Source organism: Bos indicus, chromosome 18 (genome assembly GCF_029378745.1).
Source record: "Bos indicus isolate NIAB-ARS_2022 breed Sahiwal x Tharparkar chromosome 18, NIAB-ARS_B.indTharparkar_mat_pri_1.0, whole genome shotgun sequence".
Classification (NCBI taxonomy): Eukaryota; Metazoa; Chordata; class Mammalia; order Artiodactyla; family Bovidae; genus Bos; species Bos indicus.
In genome coordinates, this window is record NC_091777.1 from 59,488,787 (window position 1) to 59,508,088 (window position 19,302).

The window sequence follows — 19,302 nt, forward strand, 5'->3', positions numbered from 1 at the left end:
GGGCTGTGCCCATGATCTCTGCCCACAACAGCCCCAAAGGAAGGGGAGGGGAGGGGCAGATCACCTCAGCTTCCGTCCTGCCTAACCCACCAATCCCCCCCTACCCTCACACCATTTAGGGGACTGGCCTACCTCCCCCTCCCACCTGTTGGAAAACAGCCAGGGCACCTACTTTTTCTTGCTCTTACTGCAACAGGAGCCCCAATAAAGCCTTGTCTGTATTTGTCCTCTGGTCTGTTAATTATTTCTATTGATTAAAGACCCCAAGTTTCCAGGTAAGTTATGTAGACACACACACACACACACATATATATATAAGGACATATTATTCAGCCATAAAAATGTAGATTTTTGTCACTTAAGACAACTTGGATGCATGTAGAGAAGATTATTCTAAGTGAATTAAGACAGAGAAAAACATGTATGTGCTAGCTTACATGTGGAATATGAAGAAGTGACACTTAGTAATACCAGACAGTAGGATGGTGGTTATCTGGAAATGGGACATGGTGAAGATATATGGGAGATCTTGGTCCAAAGGTAGAGACTTTCAGATGTAAAATGAGTATGTTCTGGGGAGCTCTGTGCAGCTTGCTGACTATAGTTAATCCTACTTTGTTACTGTAGCTTGAAATTTGCCGAGAGAGGAAATCTTGTGTTCTCACCACACACAAAATAAACATGGGAATTGGGAGTTGATGTGTGTTTTGAGTTGCTAAGTCATGTGCAACTCTTTTGCAAACCAGTGGACTGTGACCCACCAGGCTCCTCTGTCCATGGGTTTTCCCAGGCAAGAGTACTGGTATGGTTGCCATTTCCTTCTCTAAGAGATCTTTTTGAGGTGGTGCTTGAACCCTAAACTCCTGCACTGGCAGGCAAATTGTTTGCTACTTAGCCACCACAGAAGCCCATTTTGATTACTGGATTGTGATAAATATTTCACCGTGTGCATATGTCATATCATCATATTGTGCACATTATATGTACACATACCCTTTTCATTAGACAATTCAACCTCAATAAAACTGGAAAAGTGGGGAGTATGCAGGGCTTGATTTCTTGAGTGGTACTCATCCAGGCTGTAAATTACACCAGTGAGGCATTTTGCAAATACCTTTGTACCCTGATTAGAGATTTCCCTTCAGAAAGTCTGGGTGGGGCTGATTCCCAGTGATATTTAAGGGGCCCCAGTGCATCTAGCCTTGAGCATCAGGATTTTTGAGTCCTTCACTCCTGAAGGCTGAGGTGCTCCACTCTGCATGAGGATGGACTAGGGCCTGGTCTATGACCTCAAGGGAATTATTGGGTCAGCTGAGGTCCCCAGCACTGCTGTGTGTGTGTGACCTCATCTGGAGGGAAGTATGGTTGAAGAAGGTGTGTGAAAACTCCTTGTTTTTCTCAGTGTGGGTGTTTACTGTCCTGAGTCCCTCCTATGACAGTGGGCAGTAGAGGACTGTCTGTTCCACATGGTGAGGTCTTCCCTGTGTGTGTGGTTGGTGCACAGCAAGGTAATGTGTTAATTGTAAGCGTTAAACAACATTTTTTCAACTTGCATGACAGACCTCTACAGACTCATGATACCTGAGGGAAAAGCTCAAAAGATGAAGAAGAAGAAAGAAAAGAAGACAACTACTTTCATCACAGTTGTCATATTTGGAAGATATAATCAGAAAATGGGAAAATACTGGCTGCTCTCTAATTTTATCTGGCACCTCAGAACCTGTATAGAACTGTCTCAGTCCCTGTCTGCTTCTTGAGATCCCTCAGCCATTTCTGCTGTTCTCCTTTTGCTGCCATACACGTTAGGGTGTGTGGAATAGCCTGGTGGATTGGATCTTCTGTGACTGTTACTTAGGAAAACTGTAAGGACAGCAGTCCAACAAAGGGAAAATGTGTGAATCTTTCAGGGTTTTAACTTGGCATCTCTGGGTGGACCAAATAGTCCCATCTCAAGGTCTTATGACATGAGACCCCCACATCTTGTAGTTTTCCGCTCTTGTACTGGTCTGTCTAGTCTGAGAGTGTAGACTCTTCCTGACTTTTCTTTCTCCTTCTTCTTCTTCTTGTTGCTCAGTCATATCCGATTCTTTGCAACCCGTGGACTGTAGCCCATCAGGCTCCTCAATCCATGGGATTCTCCAGGCAAGAATACTGGAGGGGGTTGCCATTTCCTTCTCCAGGGGATCTTCCTGACCCAGGGATCTAACCCAGGTCTCCCACATTGCAGGCAGACGCTTTAACCTCTGAGCCACCAGGGAAGCCCCCTTTCTCCTTAGTTTGTATAATTTTTCCTTTTAAATTTGATTTTGAAGTATGTGGTTCTAGGGTCTGAAGTCATGTCCAGTTTCTTTGCTGTGGTAATCCACCTGTGTTTAAGGGGCAGCTCCTCATGGACTCTTTGCGGTGTGGATTTACTGGGTAAGAGAAAATTTTTAAAGGAGAATACTTTCCTTTATTGGTTGTAATATTTTACCGCTGCATACAGAATTACCGCTTGAAGCTACTTAGTATAGTGGTCAGCGTGTTCTGTGATATGAGAAAGCATCTGAAGACCTTGACCTGTACATCTTTTTATGGCTTTGAGTGATGTCAGAAAAGCCTGCGTGAAGGGCACTGTGATAGTGTTGTTCACGTGTACTATCACCATGCCCTCTGAGCCTCACCAAGAGGTGTAGGAACTTCTCCTGACAAGGGTATTGTCCAGGTTCACACCCTCATATTCGTGAGGCTGTTGACCAAACTGTTGCTGATGTTGCATGCTTGTCACCTGGGTGTTATTGATCATTCTGCCTCCACACTTAATTTTGTAGTAACTTAATGACAGAGCTTACGTAGTGGAGTGATAACTTCAGTGATGAACCATCATTTGTTTTTTTTCCAAGGCATTGCTACTTTCCTTTTTTAATATTTTTATGCATTATAAATGAAATTTATAAAGTTTCTATTTTATGTTACTCTTTGTATTTTATTTGCAATATGTGGGATGGTTGGTTGAGAAAGCTCCCTCACCCCTATGGTGGAATTGGTGATCAGTACTTTTTAGAGTTCTTTATGTATTCTTGATGTTAAACTATTATTGAATATATGATTGGCAAACTCTTTGTATTATAGTGTATGTTGTTTTCTTTTTTTGATAATTAGGATGTGTGCAATTTATCTCTTTATTTTGGTGGCATGAGCTTTTGCTGTTGTATCTGATAAATCACTGGTGAATCCACTGTCAAGAATCATTTTCTGTTCATTTACTTATAGGAGCCTTATACACTAGGGACTGAGTTTTAGGTCTTTGAAGCATTTTGAGTTAATTTTTGTTTATAGTGTATAATAATGCTCAAGCTAAATTCTATATGTGAATATCCAGTTTTCCCAACACCTTTTGATTCGTAGATTGCCCTTCCCCCATTACTTGGTCTTGACACTATTGTGGAACATCATGTGACCTTACAGACAAAAATATTTTTCTGAATCTATTGTGTTCTGCAGGTGTCTGCCTTTATATCAGTACCATACTGCTTTGATTAGTGTACTTTTGGAATCAGTTTTGAAATAAAGAGACATGAGATGTCTGACTTTGCTTTCCAGTTTGTTTTTGCTATTCATTGTCTTCCACGATTCCATAGGAATTGTAGGATTGATTCATCTGCTTCTTAAGAAAAGCAGAATTTGGATTTCACTAGGGATCATTTTGAATCTTTTGTTAGCTTTGACTAGTATTGACATCTTGACAATATCAACTTTACATCCGTGAAGCCTGGGATAAGTATTGACATTTATTTGATTCTTCTCTAATATTTTTCAGAAGTCTTTAGTTTGCAGTATAAAAATTCTTCCCTTTTTGTATAATGTTAGGATTAAGTATTCTTTTTTAATTTTCTTGTCAATTGAATTACTTTGATTGTTCATTTTTAATGTTTAGAAACCTAGTTGGGTTTGCATGCCGATGTTGTATCTTGTAATTTCTTTGAAGTCTTTATTTCTATACTTTTTTTTTTTTACTTATTAATGTTGCAAAATGTCTATTATGGGTATGTCATTTTGTAGGACATAGTTAGAAAGATATTTTGTTTCATAAAAACTACTATTGAATTTTTTTCTCTATGGTATATATATTATAATTCTAAATAGCAACATATTATTAGATAAACTCATTTTGGATTTTTTAGCATTACAATATATTGTATGTTCATTGGCATTTTTTGTGTACTGTAAGTATGCAGAATATATCTGTAGTAGAATACATTTTTCTCCTCAATTATGAGACTGCAGCATGTTTACTGTTAATTGGTACATGCTTTGAAGTCATGGTGGAAAAATTGCATTTTTTGTGTGTGAGCTGACATGTTTTTCTAGTATACGTGTTTTTGTCATAGGCTGTTTGCAAGTATTCGTCCCTAAAATCAATTTGAATTATCTTTTACAACTCTTATTTTTAGTAAAGAAGTTTATTGCTCTAGTGTTTCTCAGAATTTTAAGATCATATTTGGAAAGTTTCAAAATTTTTTGAAAATGAAAAATATTACATAGTTGGGAAAAAGTTTATAACTGTGATATAAGTATTACTTTTGGTGTAATAGACACTGAGACACTTATTGATTAATTTTAGTGAATGGATTCTTTATGTCTTGTAGATATCTATCTGGTACATGTGGTCTACCAATTACAACCCAAAGCAGAGAGTGATACAGGAGAAGTATTTCAAACAGCGATCTTGGGAAGACCTAAAAGTCATGAAATCAAACATTTTTACCTCACGGAAATCCAGGAAGACATGTATAACCTTGAGTGTCATTGGAGAAGTGGTGGAAGAAATAACAAAGGAATGCCTATAACTCATGATGGAAATCTCACTGATGGCAGAGGTCAACAGTGAAGAAAGGATGTGGAAATCAAGCCCTTTGTAAATAGGCTTGGATTAAATGTGCAGGATAAACTGCAGATATTTCAAACTGATGGGATAATTTCTGAATGTAATGAAGTTACAAAGTCTGTCAACAGTAGTCACCTTCACCACTTCAAGGAATACCTCCTGGTGTCCAAACTAACCTTTCTAATATATTTGGGAATGATATTTTGCATCCTTTATTACTGACACAAGATCCAACAGCATACCGGGAAAGAGCTTCCAAGTGTACTGAGTGTAGGAAAACCTTTAGTCATGTCTCAGCTCTCAGGAATCATCAGATAATTTATTCAGATGAGATATTACATAATTGTGACATATGTGTCAAGGTCTTCAGTACAAATTCACACCTTGCAGTTCATCAGAGAATTCATAAGTGAGAGAAACGTTACAAATGTGATGAGTGTGGCAAGGTCTTCAGTCATAAAACAGCCCTGCAAATAATCAAAGAATTCATACCGGAGAGAAACCTTTCAAATGTAATGAGTGTGGCAGAAGCTTTAATCGCTTCTCAAATCTCTAGACACCAGATAATTCATATAGGAAATAAATAATATAAATGTGATGTATGTGACAGTGTCTTTAGTCGAAAACCAAACCTTACAGATCATCAGAGAGTTCATAGTGGATAGAAGCGAAGAAAAGTGGGAGAAGGTTATAAGTGTAATTTTTGTGGTAAGCTGTTTACTTACAGTTCACACATTTTAATTCATCAGAAAATCCTTATGGGAGAGAAACCTTACAAATGTAATCAGTGTGGAAAGGACTTTAGTGAAAAGGCAACCCTTGCAAAGCATCAAATAATTCATACTGGAGAGAAACCTTACAAATGTAATGAGTGTGGAAAAGCCTTTAGTCAAAAAGCACATCTTCAGCTTCATTGGAAAATACATACAGGAGAGGAACCTTACGAATGTAATGTGTGGCATGTGTTTCAGTCGAAATTCACACCTTACAAGTCATTGGAGAGTATATTTTGTAGAGAGACCTTTCAGATGTTTTGAGTGTAAAAAAGCCTTTACTCAGGTCTCAAACCTCACTAAACATCAGAAAATCCATAAATGAGAGACATCATCCAAGTGTGATATATGTTGATCTTTAACTCTCAGAGTTCAAAAGAAACTATACAAATGTCATGAGTGTGGCAAAGCTTTTGTGTGTGGAAGCCTCACAGTCAGATAATTCATAGAAGAGTGGAACATTACAAATGTAGGGAGTGTCTCAGAGTACTTAGTCTGAATGCATACCTTATGATCCATATTGGAAAGAAACATTAGAAATGTAATGAGTGTGGTAAATTCTTCAGTGTACTTTCAGGCCTAACTTGCCATCAGATGATGTATAGAGGTGAGAGCCCTTGAAAATATAATTGAGGTTGCAGTGCTTTTGGCAGTGGTTCATATCTTATGCTTCATGAGAATATTCACACTGGATCGAGCGCAGATGATATTGAATGTGGTCAGGCCATAGAAAATCTACTCATTCTCAAAAAGCTCATCACCAGTGCCAGGAACATGAGCAACCTTTTCTCATTGGTCCCCTTGCACCAGTAATCAAGTTGTGTGTACTGCACCAAACAGTACGAATGAACTGAATTTTGAATAGCTTTTAGGTTGTGCCTTAGACTTACCAGGGATGCCCTGGTGGCTCAGGTGGTAAAGCGTCTGCCTGCAACGCAGGAGACCCGGGTTCCATCCCCGGGTCAGGAAGATCCCCTGGAGAAGGAAATGGCAACCCACTCTGGTACTCTTGCCTAGAAAACTCCATGGATGTAGCCTGGTGGGCTACAGTCCATGGGATTGCAAAGAGTTGGACACGACTGAGTGACTTCCCCACTTCCCCTTAGACTTACCAAATACTTCATGATTTAAATTGCAGTGAATATGGCAAAGCTTCATGTTATTGTTCATTTATCACTAGATGGCAGAATATTTATCTTGAAGAGAAAGCACACAGATGTAAAGTGTGTGGCAAGGCTTTTACCCAAAGATCACAAGTTGGGGAACATACTGGAGCAACACCTCCCAAATGCAATGAGTATGGGAAAACTTTTATGTTGAGTTCAGGCATTAGGAGTTGAACCATCTGATCATGAGAGTGTTCAGTTTCTGACCATGAAGCCTAGCCATGATGAAAGCTCAGTTTATGAGTATTGGGATGGACTGGGTACAGATCCCAGGTGCCAAGTCATAGTGATGGGAGTTTCTAATCATGCTGAGGATTTTGACTGAGCTATAAAGAAAAGAATGCCTATGAGATTTTGTATCAAACAGCCTGCTCTGAAACAAACCTAAGTGTGGGAGCTGGCTACTACAGTGCATCTAAGAAGATATTGCTAAGATTGATATATTTTGACATGTGTTTTTGAAAATAATGTGTAATCTGCCGTTTTTGAATGTTCTGAAAATGTTGATTAGATCCCATGATTTGATGGGGGTATGGAGTTCATCCATAAATCCCAGATCTTCGGAAGACTGTATTTTTCAGACTTTGTTACCCACATTTGAGAAAACGTTGTTTTTGTTCAGTTGCACAGTCATGTCCGACTCTTTACAACCCCATGGACTGCAGCAGGCCAGGCTTCCCTGTCCTTCACCATCTCTCAGAGCTTGCTCAAACTCATGTCCATTGAGTTGATGATGCCATTCAACCATCTCATTCTCTGTCGTCCCCTTCTTCTTCCACTTTCAATCTTTCCCAGCATCAGGGTCTCTTCTAATGAGTCAGCTCTTCACATCAGGTGACCAAAGTATTGGAGCTTCAGCTTCAACATCAACCCTTCCAGTGAATATTAAGGATTGATCTCCTTTAGGATTGACTGGTTTGATCTCCTTGCAGTCCAAGGGACTCTCAAGAGTCTTCTCCAGCACCACAGTTCAAAAGCATCAGTTCTTTACCACTCAGCCTTCTTATGGTCCAGCTCTTATATCCAAACATGACTACTGGAAAAACCATAGCTTTACTATACAGACCTTTGTGGGCAAAATAATGTCTCTCCTTTTTAATATGCTGTCTAGATTTGTCATAGCTTTAGAAAATTAAGACCTAAAATATATTACAACTTGCAAATAAAAAGTGAAAAATTCTAATTATGTTCATACTGAACATATAATCAACTTGAAATTACATTATGGATATTATTTAGTTTAGTGTAATTTCCTAAACAAGTTTTTGGGAAAGATACTTAACAGTCAGGCTTCCCTGGTGACTCAGACAGTAAAGAATTCGCTGCAAGGCACAAGACCTGGGTTCGATCCCCGGATTAGGAAGATCCCCTGGAGGAGGGCATGGGAACCCACTCAAGTATTCTTGCCTGGAGAGTCCCACAGACAGAGGAGCCTGGAAGGCTATGGTCCATGTGGTCGCAAAGAATCCAACACAGCTGAGCGACTAAGCACTTCCTCCAAAGTATAGAATAGAGTATTTTAAAGAATAATGCAGTTCTCATCAAAAGAAAAAAAAAATGTTTTTTTCTCCTATTTTGCTTTCTCTTTTTAGGTTATCTACATGGTGACTGCAGCCATGAAATTAAAAGACGCTTACTCCTTGGAAGAAAAGTTCTGACCAACCTAGATAGCATATTGAAAGGCAGAGACATTACTTTGCCAACAAAGGTCCGTCTAGTCAAGGCTATGGTTTTTCCAGTGGTCATGTATGGATGTGAGAGTTGGACTGTGAAGGAAGCTGAGCGCCGAAGAATTGATGCTTTTGAATTGTGGTGTTGGAGAAGATTCCTGAGAGTCCTTTGGACTGCAAGGAGATCCAACCAGTCCATTCTAAATAGGAGATCAGCCCTGGGATTTCTTTGGAAGGAATGACGCTAAAGCTGAAACTCCAGTACTTTGGCCACCTCATGCGAAGAGTTGACTCACTGGAAAAGACTCTGATGCTGGGAGGGATTGGGGGCAGGAGGGGAAGGGGACAACAGAGGATGAGATGGCTGGATGGCATCACTGACTCGATGGACGTGAGTTTGTGTGAACTCCGGGAGTTGGTGATGGACAGGGAAGCCTGGTGTGCTGCGATTCATGGGGTCGCAAAGAGTCGGACACGACTGAGCGACTGAACTGAACTGAAATTGTCTTGCTCTTTAAGGCTGTGGTTAGTGACCCAAATGATCACATCCCTTAAGTCCTCGATCTCAGACACCCAGGTACTGACCCTGAGTTTGTTGAACTCAGCACTATGCTGAGTTTGCTGTTTTGTAGGGCGTCAGTAGGGAATAGCCCATTTATACCCAGGGAGAGTTTTGTATTTGTAATATAGAGACTAGTCCCATTCTTGTTTCTTGAAAGTGCCCAAGTTCCCAGATCCCTGAATTGCTTCAGCCTCACTAGCAGGATCTGAGCACAATATGCTGTGAAAAACAGCTTTTTATTGAGAATAAATCCTTTTAGTCTTAAGAGGAAGTATCTTGGCTTCCGGCATAACTTGAAGCTTTTACCTGAGCAGTGTTATAGACAGTAGCTTAATCCTATCAAGGTTAACAGGCCCCGCCCCTCCCACGAGCGGTGCGCACAGCGGGTGCTCGCCCCGCCCCTGGTCGGAAGCCGCGGCTCTAATACCGAAAGCCCTTGCACACAGAGCCGGAAGTTGGAGAGCGCGGAGCCGAGGTCCCCGAGCGGCGCCTAAGCTTCCTTCTAGAGTAAGTTTGCAGAGCCCGCCACCACCCCCCGCCCCCGCGCCGGCTCACTCGTCCTCAGGGTGTGGGAATTCTCAGCGACCTGAAAACCCTGGCACCCGGTGCTCGGCCCCGAATAAACGCTGCCGCTGCCATTTCGGCCCAGTTATCTTTTCGTTTGGGTTTTAAGTGTTGCTGAGGACACCGCCTCTGGCGACATTTTCCTGCTTAAAACCCTTTTTTACCTCTGGCCTCTCCAAGTAAAGCCCTCTCTCGCGAGTTGGAGTCGCGCCCCACCGCGTCTCCAACCTTCTCGCGTCGCCTTCTCGACCGCTGGAGGCAGAGCCCGTCGTCCTCGCTCCCGGAGAGGCCTCGCCCTCTCCCTGGGCCCGGGATTCCGGAGAGCCCGCCCCGCTCCTGAGCCCTCTCCCTCCCAGCCCCTCTGTCCTCGCGTCTCCTGAGGCCGGTCCTTCTGCCCCGCAACCCTCTCCGCCCCCCCCGCCCCCCTTTCCTGTCAGCCTGTCTCCTCACCCCGCGTAGGGTAGGTGACCTGGGCCAGCCATGTGACAGCCAGTGCTGTTCCATGCCCAATTCAACTCGGTCGGAAAAGGTGGTCTTCCGGTCCGGGGGCGTCTCGTTCTGTCGCCCACTCAGTACTTAACTGTAGGCTGGAGGATCAGGAGAAGCAGAGTCAGAAGGACTGAGAGAAATAACTGTAACTGAGAGAAAAGCGTCAGGGAGAACCAATGGGAACACTGAGAATGGCTGAGGGACTTGTAAAGGGATAGTCAAGTCAAAGAGGTTAAGCCTTGAAAATAGCCAAGTGAGTAAAATAGAGAAGTATTAATAAATTAAAAAGCCAGATCTCCAGGGACTGGAAAGCAGCATAGGGACAACTGCCCTGTATCAGTGATGGGAGCGGGGAGACGAAGGGCGATGAGGGACGTCAGGTGGAGAGTCCCTAACTGGGTTTTGGCCGGGTTTGAGTCCAGGCCTCTTGGGTTAGAGTCCGGAGTTGTGTTTTCACCCGGTTGGAGTCCCGCCACATGGGTTCAAGTCTCAATGTGAAGTGGCCGGTTTTATCATGGTGCTGGCAGAGAAAGAGGCCAAAGGGTAAGGAGCAGAGGAAGAAAGGGCTGGAAGGAAGCATAGCCACATGGACTGCCAGAGAGTTGGGAGGAATGGAGAGTCACAGCGAGAGAAGAGGAGTAATCTGGAGCGCAGAGAGGGAGCCGAAATGGGGGAAGACAGAGGCAGACATAGGTATGGATTTTTGAAAGACTAAGGAAGGTTGGGGAGAGAGAGCATGTCGAGGAGGGACGAGTTGCAGCAGCCTGGGACAGGACACGTGTGAGGGAGGAAATAGGACAGGGACAGCAGGAGAGCAGAGGGGGAGAAAAAGAGACACCGAGACTCAGATGAAATAGGGAGATAGGTGAACAGAGGGGTAAGCTCGATCCAGGTGTGGCCAGTTGTTTGGGTACAGATGATTTTTTTAGTTATACAGAGGAGGCTGAGAATTTAAAAACTCCTGTCTATAAGGCTTGTGTCTTTTTTTATTACTTGTGGCAGAAGATGACTTTCATTTGCAAACCCTGTTGAGCCTGGGGCAGTGGCTTGATTCACTGAGTTGTGAGTGACCCCCTTCCCCTGTCCTATCATGAGATAGAGGTCAGGGAAGAAGAGACCTGGGGCAAGAAATGACTGACTCTGTCACTCTGTGGTAGCTTTTTTTTTTTTTTTTTTTTTTTGATTTTTTTTGGCTGTGTTGTCTTCAGTTCTGTGCCGTGGGCTTAGGAGTTGTGGCTCCCAGGTTCTAAAGCACAGGCTCAGTAGTTGTGCACAGGCTTAGTTGCTTGTACTTGTGGGATCTTCCTGAACCAGGGATAGAACCCATGTCCCCTGTATTGTCAGGCAGATTCTTATCCACTGTATCACTATTGGGTAGCAGTTTAAAAGAAACACTTTTTTTTTTTTTAATGGATTCACATTTTCTCCTTTCTTTTTGTAGCTTGGAATAGTTCTTCATTCATTCAGTTTCTGTAATCATTTTTAACTTCAGAAATAAGCTTTTTTAGTTTCCAGTATTCTACTCTTATCATGCTTTTCTAAATATGATTATTCTCAGTGCTTTTTAAACTTTGACACCAGATTTTTAGATTAAAAATAGTTCACAATTTTTTTTTTTCAAATTTTTTTTCAGATTCATTCCTTGCCTGAGTGTTTTTTTCCCTTCATCTCGTACATTTGAAACTCTTGGCTGGAAAATCCCATGGACGGAGTAGCCTGGTGGGCTGCAGTCCATGGGGTTGCTAAGAGTCGGACACGACTGAGCGACTTCACTTTCACTTTTCACTTTCATGCATTGGAGAAGGAAATGGCAACCCACTCCAGTGTTCTTGCCTGGAGAAGCCCAGGGATGGGGGAGCCTGGTGGGCTGCCGTCTATGGGGTCGCGCAGAGTCGGACACGACTGAAGCGACTTAGCAGTAGCAGCAGCAGTTGGTAAGTAGTAAATCATCTTAGACTATTTTGTGCCATACTTAGCAAAAATGTCACCTCGTTTATCAGTTCTAATGAGGTAGATGAATCTAGAGCCTACTATACAGAATGAAATAAGTCAGAAAGAGAAAGACAAATACTGTGTATTAATGCATATATATGGAATTTAGAAAGATGGTACCAACGATCCTACATGCTGGGCAACAAAGGGAGACACAGATATAAAGACCAGACTTTTGGACTCAGTGGGAGAAGGTGAGGGTGGGATGATTTAAAAGAATAGCACTGAAACATGTATATTACCATATGTAAAATGGAATGATCAGTGCAAGTTCAATGCACAAAGCAGGGCACCCAAAGCCAGTGCTCTGGAACAACCCAGAGAGATCGGGCAAGGAGGGAGGTGGAAGGGGGTTCAGGATGGAGGGGACACATGTGCAATTCATGTTGATGCATGGCAAAAACCATCACATATTATAAAGTAATTATCCTCCAATTAAAATAATTTAAAAATAAAAATGAGGAAACTGAAAAAATAAAAGTTAATAAGCAAAGATCACCTCACCTCCCTTTCTCTGAATTCAAAGGGAAATACATCTTGGAGGGTTTTATGTATGGGACATCATGTAATGAAATAGACATATTTTCAACTGTGGTTTTACCAAGGACATGAATTGTATGTATATGTTTATGTGTGCACACACAAATGGATATTTCTGGTCTCAGCTCTTTACCAGAGAATAATGGAGGTATGACATTAGATCTTGTGAAATTAAAGGCATTTCTTTGAGAAATGGGAAAATAAAAGAACATTTAACATGATAAAACCAACAAAATAAAATGCTTCATTCTTTCCTTTCAAAAAAAGAAAAAAAACCCACCTATTTTAACTGGTTAGTGTAATGGTCTGTTTTCTCCATTTTCTATGATCAGTGAAACAAGTGAGCTGTGAGGTGATATGAAGATGTTTCCCTCAGGTCCCTTTTTGACTTTTCTGTGCAAATGAGGAAGGATGGGCTGGATTGACCTGGAACCTTCCAACAGAGCCTCTCTATTCATAATGAAAAAGATTGCTCAGATCCTATTTCTAAGCTGACTCCTTACAATGTTTTTTGTACCAGTGGATATACATTTTCAGTTCTGTATTTTTAAAATATTTTACTGCAATCTTATAATAAAGAATTACCTGCTTGGTATCAATTTGACCCAATCTTGAAAGAAAAGTTTCCTTTGCTCAGGTACATGACAGATGTTCCTGGTCTTAAATGGGATGGGCATTAAGGACAAACTTGGCCCCCTTGTCCTTCAGCCTCCTATTTCATTATTCAGTTATACCTGGTTCTCTTCACTCTTCTCATAAACGGCTTCTCTCTGGGCCTGAGGGAGCCCATTTGTAACATGGAGATGAGAGACTAGACCGGAAACTCTGAGCGTGAGCAACACTGACCCCTGAAATGATTAGCCAAATAGGCTGTGTGTCTGTGTGTGGCAGTTCTGGTTTGGAGGGAGTGTCTGGCGGTAATTAGAATTTTAAATAGATCCCAGTCCTCCCTCAATGAAAAATGAAAAGGAAAACTGTAGGATGGAGGCAGGATCACAGGCTCAGAATTAGATGACTTCTATGAATAAGGCTAAATCTGAAGGGAGATTTTTTTTACGTCCTGACGTTCAGACCTCCACTGGCTTTTATTTGTTCTTGGGACAAAAGCTTGACTCCTTGCTGTGGCTCCACAGGCCTCTGTCAAGCTCAGGGCTCTGTAAGAGTCTCCAGCCTCATCCTGGGAGCTGACCGTTTGCTCGTGGTTCAGCCTGTCCTGGTCTCATTTACCTTTTCTCTGTTTCCAAATACCAAAACCATTTCTGTCTGACATTATACTTCCTTTTCTCACCTTCAGGTCACCCTGGCTCAGGCTCTTTGTTACCCTTCAAGTCTAGGTTCAGAGAGGTCTCCCCGTCCCCTCCTAACAGTCTCTCTCACGTTACCCAGGTTTATTGCCTCTGTATCAGTTGCCATAAGCAGAAATTAATGCCCTTCTTCATGGGTTATTTTGAGTCCTTCCTGGTTCCCCTCTTTTTAGGGCTCATAGTGTTCCTCTTCTTCCCAGTGTCGCTGCAGTACCTGATACTGGAAATGTCTTTAGATGACAGGACTATGGGTTGGGCTGAATAATTCTCAGGGAAGACCAAGAGAACAGGGCAGGTGATGAAGATGTTTCCCATGTTCTGGACATTTCAGCTGTAATTGATCTTTACCCCACGTGACTACTTAATTACTCAAAAGATGAGCCGAGAAATATAGGAAGTCCTGAAAAGCCCTACAGAGCTGGTGTCCTCAAGCAGTGGGCTAAGATGTCCCCATGTTTAGTCTGCTGGGTTTAGTCCTCTGCAGCCCCCAGTCTAAGCTCTGTCCATCCAGGGACCAGTCACCATCATGGACAGCAGCTTTGCCTTCTAGGAGTTCATGTGCTCAGTGTCACCGATTGTGATTTCAGTGCACTGAGGATGAGCAGAAATGCAAAACCTAACGGGGCAGGAAGGAGACGTTGCCCCCCCACTCCCTCACCAAGAGCTAGAATATCTTCCAAGTAGGTGTGGGTGGGGAAAACAGGAGAGAGTGAGACCTGGAGACCCTTGCTTTGAGACTTCCTCATCTCAAATGCCTTTGTACCTGGACTCCATAGTGTCCCCAGGTGGTGGCAGACTTTCCCAGGAGGGCCAGTCTCTTGATTTTCATACTGCACGTGCAGTGTCCTTTGTGTGGTAGCTGGTGGGCACTCCTCTTGTGATCCCCTTTGCCAAGAAACCCTGTGCGCTTTAGTCTTGCTTAGTCCAGTCATGCAGGGAGGAGAGGTAGACAAATGGGGAAAGCGGAGGGAGCCTGGTGGGGTCTGCAGGAGGCTTGTGGCAGTACTTGGGGGCATCAAGGTGAGCCCAGTGAATGGAGCGTGCGCCCATCCTGAGTGTAGTTGCAGGGACAAGGCGGGTGTGGATCTGTTGGAAAAGAATGTCTCAGTTCAGGCTGGAGAACCTGGGAGCGGGTTTGTTGGCGAGCCCGCATGGAATGGTTTGAGGTTCCAGTGCCTTAGCTCGTGTTCCCGGGACAGCAGTGCTGAGGCTGACACTTGCCTGCACAGGTTTGATTTGACAACTCGTGACCATACGTGAGCAGCAATAAAGAATGTGGAATTCAGCCAGGAGAAGCCTTTTCCACTATTAGAACTGTGGCCTGGGCTGAGCCCGCAGGCATCTGTGGGTGCAGGAGGATGGGAGCCTTGGGCTTGAGGGGTTGGTTCTAGCAGATGGCCCCAGCATCCACTCCACGCCCTGGCTTTTGTTGGCTCTTTTTTTTTTTTTTTTTTGCTTTTGTTGGCTCTCTTAGCAGGCAGGCACCATAGAGTAACAGGGAAAATCTCAGGTCATTTTTTGCATCAACTTTGGTATCATTGTGTACTTGGGGTTGCCGGTGAAGAAAGGTTCATGTGCATTTGGGAAGATACCAAGAGAATCTGGAGTGTTTCCTTGGAAGATGCTGAGGTCTCAGTGGGCCATGTGCATCACTGGAATTATCCCTCTTTTTCATAGTCTTTGGAGATTTTGGTGTTTGACCTGGATCACTCACTGTAAATGAAAACACGGTGTCTTGTGTCTGTGGATCCTTGGGTGTCCTCTTTTGTATTTTGCTTCATGCATGAGTTATCAGGGCTTGGAATGCTTTGTGTTTGTATAAGAGGCTTAGAGGCTCATCATGGGCTCTGTGGACACTCTGTTGGACACCATTAAAGTTTGTAAGTTTGTTTGAGTCCCTCTGGGAAAATAGGAGTACTAAGGTTAAGATCACAGAATGCTTGTTATAAGATGGTCCTGCTCAGTAGGGATCTGTGGGCCCAAGCTAAGAAGAGTAATAAAGTCTTGTGACATAGGGGAGGATGGCTCCAAAAAATCAGAGGGCAGCGATGCCACAGTGATCTGCAGCCTGGAGGCTTGTCCTCTAGAAGATGCAGCTGCAGCTGTCTTGCTGCCAGGCTGGGTTCTCTGTTATCCACTCCTGTCCCTCCCAAAATAAGCACACATACAGGCACATTACAGAAAACAGAGAGTCTTAACTGCACTGATGGTGGTAATGTAAATGGTACTGCTATGTTGGAAAATAAAGTGGAAGTTCCTTAACAAATTAATATAGAACAGGCCTACAGTCTGTCAAACCCATTTCTGACAGATATCCAAAGGAAAAGTGATCGGTTTTTCAGAGATATGTCCACAGTCCCATGAGTGTGACTGGATTTGCAGTAGCCAAGGCATAGACACAGCCAGATGTCTCTTGACAAAAGAATAGGTACAAAAGTGTGGAATAGAAATATTTATTATATACTGTATACTCATGAACTATTTTTTCTCTGTATATAAATATAAAAATCAAGGATCCTGAATTTATGCCAGAATGAATGAACCTAGAGAACATTATGCCAAGTTAAATAAGCCTGACAAAGGAGGACAAACACTGTATGTGGAAAGTAAAATTGTCAAACTCACAGAGCCATCAAGTGATAAGGCTGTTATCAGGAGCTGGGTGGAGGGGGAAATGGGGGCACTGGTAGTCAAAGAGTAGAGATTTTCAGTTGTAAAATAAGGAAGTTCTGGGGATCTGAGGTACTGCATGCTGCCGGTAGTGTTTCTGTATACTTGAAATTCGCCTAGAGAGAAATAATACAGTGTACTCATAGGTGGAAGTGTAACTTACTCGACTATAATAATTATTCAGTGTATGAATCTATCACATGATCACTTTGTACACAGTACGTTTATACCATTTTTGTTAGTTACACCTTAGTAAGACTTGGAAAGAGAGTTGGGGGGTGCTTTTCTCCTCTGAATGGTGCTCTGTCCAGGCTTCACGTTTCATTCATGAGGCATTTGCATACCCATGTTTTGTACCCTCTGACCACAGATTCCCCTTCAGGTAGTTTGTGTTGGTCCACGGCTCGAGAATGTTTAAGATGCCCCAGTTGATTCCAGTCTGGATCCCTCACTGAGCATCAGGAGTCTGAGTCCTCCCAGTCCTGAGGGCTGAGATCTGGGCTGAGGAGGGGATGCTGTGTTCTGAGTGGGGATGGATCAGGGCCTGCTGTGTGACCTGAAGGAGACTGCCTGGTCAGCGGAGGTGCCTCCTGCTGCGGTGTACATGAGGCCTTATCAGGAGGGGAGTGTAATCCGAGGGAAAGTGTGGGAAAGTCCCAGTTGGTCTCTCTGCAGGAGTTGACTGTCCTGAGTCCCTCCTGAGACAGTGGCCACAGGGGACTGTCTGTTCCTCATGGTGAAGGCTTCACTGTGTGTGTGATTGGGGCTCAGGAAGGGGATGTGTTGACTCTAAGCATTAAACAGCATGTTTTAAACTTTCATGATAGACCTCTGAAGACTCGTGTTGCCTGAGGAAGCCCTGAAGTTAAGGAAGAGGAAAGAAAAGGAGTGAGGCATGGCTCTTTCTCAGGTAAGGTCATATTTAGTGTGTCCTTCCTGAAATGCCCTTTTCTGGACTCGCTAATTGTGTCTGACTCTCAAGTGTCCTGTGTGACTCCTGTACACGCACACTCACCCAGGGCCTTCCCTCTGGCCCTGTCGTCTCCACTTAGATCCCGTCTCCCCATGACCCGGTGACCCGGCCCTTGTGAGGAGGCTCCCCTGGGCACCGTCCTGGGCAGGGCTTCTCACCCATGGGTTGGAGACGGGGTCTCAGTGCTGTTGGGCAGCAGGGATTGCTTAGGGCCCATCTGGATGCGCTGTCTGCTCTGTCAACCAGGGTAAGGAAACTGCACATGGAAGACAGGTGTTAGTATGCACAATAGCTGGTAAAACCTGGGAATCAGATCAGTTGAGACTGTCCTTTCCCTTTTGTGTATCTTGACATCCTTGTGAATATACCTTACATATACACAAAGAATTATTTCTGAGTACTGTGTTCTGTTCAGTTGGTTTATTTATCTGTTTTTATACCAGTACCACATCACCTTGATTACCTTGTGTTAGGTGTTGAAATAGAAAGACCTCCATCTTCCTTCTTTAAGAGTTTTGCTGTTTGCTCTTTGAATAGTTCTGTGACTTTCACTATGTTTTATTCTGCTTCTAGAAAGATTGTCATGGCAGTTTTGATAATGAGTTAATTGGTTGATCGATCCTTTGTGTGGTTATTAAAGAATCTTTTTTGATAAAGCATGTTTCTTTTGTAATCTTTATGGCTTTTACCTATGAAACTTTGTCACGTGGGAAAGAAGATAAATTTACTTCTTTTTCAATTTGCTGACCTTTGATTTCTTTTTCTCATCTAATTGCTCTAAGTGTTTCAGTGCTTTCTGAACTGTAGTGCAGAGTGTGCATCCTTGCCTTCTTGACCTCAGAGGAAAAGCTTTCATTCTTTCCCCATTGCTGTGCTCTTTTCATAATGGCATTTATTATGTTGATGTTGGTATAATGTATTGTTTGTAGTTTGTTGAGTGTTCCATCTTGAAAGGTTGTCAAATTTTTGTTAAATGGTTTTTTTCTGCATCAAGATGATCCTGTTTTTTTTTCCCCTTTAATCTGTTAATGTAGTGTGTCGTATTAATTGATTTTTTTATGTTGACTTCTCCTTGCCTTATATGAATAAACTCCACTTGGTAATGGTGTCAGATCTTTTTATTTATTTTTTTTAATTGAAGGATAATTGCTTTACAGAAGTTGTTGTTTTCTGCCAAATACCAACATGAATCAGCCATAGGTATACCTGTGTCCCCTCCCTCCCATCTTCCTCCCTATCCCACCCCTGTAGGTTGTTAGAGAGCCCCTGTTTGAGTTCCCTGAGTCATTCAGCAAATTCACATTGGCTCTCTACTTTACATATGGTAATGTAAGTTTCCGTGGTACTCTCTCCATACATCTCACCCTTTCTTTCCTCCCCTCCTGCCTCTGTCTGTTCTCTATGTCTGTTTCTCCAGATCTTTTTAATATGTGTTGAAGTGGGTTTGCAAGTATTTTAATTTTGCATCAGTATTCGTCAGGGGTATTGGTTTCTAGTTTTCCTTTCTTGTGTCTTTGGGAAATTAGCAAACTATTAGAATCACGCTTGCTCCATAGAATTACAGGATTAGTGGTAATTCTTTTGTAAATGCTTGGTAAAATTTGGTCCTGTATTTTTAGAGGCTTCTGACTATTTATTAAATCTCTCTAGGTATATATGGGCTTCCCTGGTGACTCAAATCATAAAGAATCTGCCTGCAGTGAGGGAGACCCAGGTTCTATCCCTGGGTCGG

General features: G+C 42.9%; 1 protein-coding gene across 3 annotated transcripts in view; it reads left to right on the top strand.

Moving 5' to 3' along the window:
* Positions 1–19,302, top strand: part of LOC109571940 (zinc finger protein 665-like) — a 348,725-nt gene that overhangs the window by 313,303 nt on the left and 16,120 nt on the right. Inside the window, exons 1-3 of one of the 3 annotated variants that reach the window (XM_070771588.1) lie at positions 9,432–9,545; positions 11,725–12,025; positions 17,425–17,507. In XM_070771588.1, coding sequence (XP_070627689.1) covers positions 17,493–17,507 — 15 coding nt within the window. In that variant the 5' untranslated portion in view covers positions 9,432–9,545; positions 11,725–12,025; positions 17,425–17,492. Of the gene's footprint in view, positions 1–9,431; positions 9,546–11,724; positions 12,026–17,424; positions 17,508–19,302 lie in introns of those variants that run through there. The other 2 variants (XM_019978469.2, XM_070771587.1) reach the window with 2 other exon arrangements.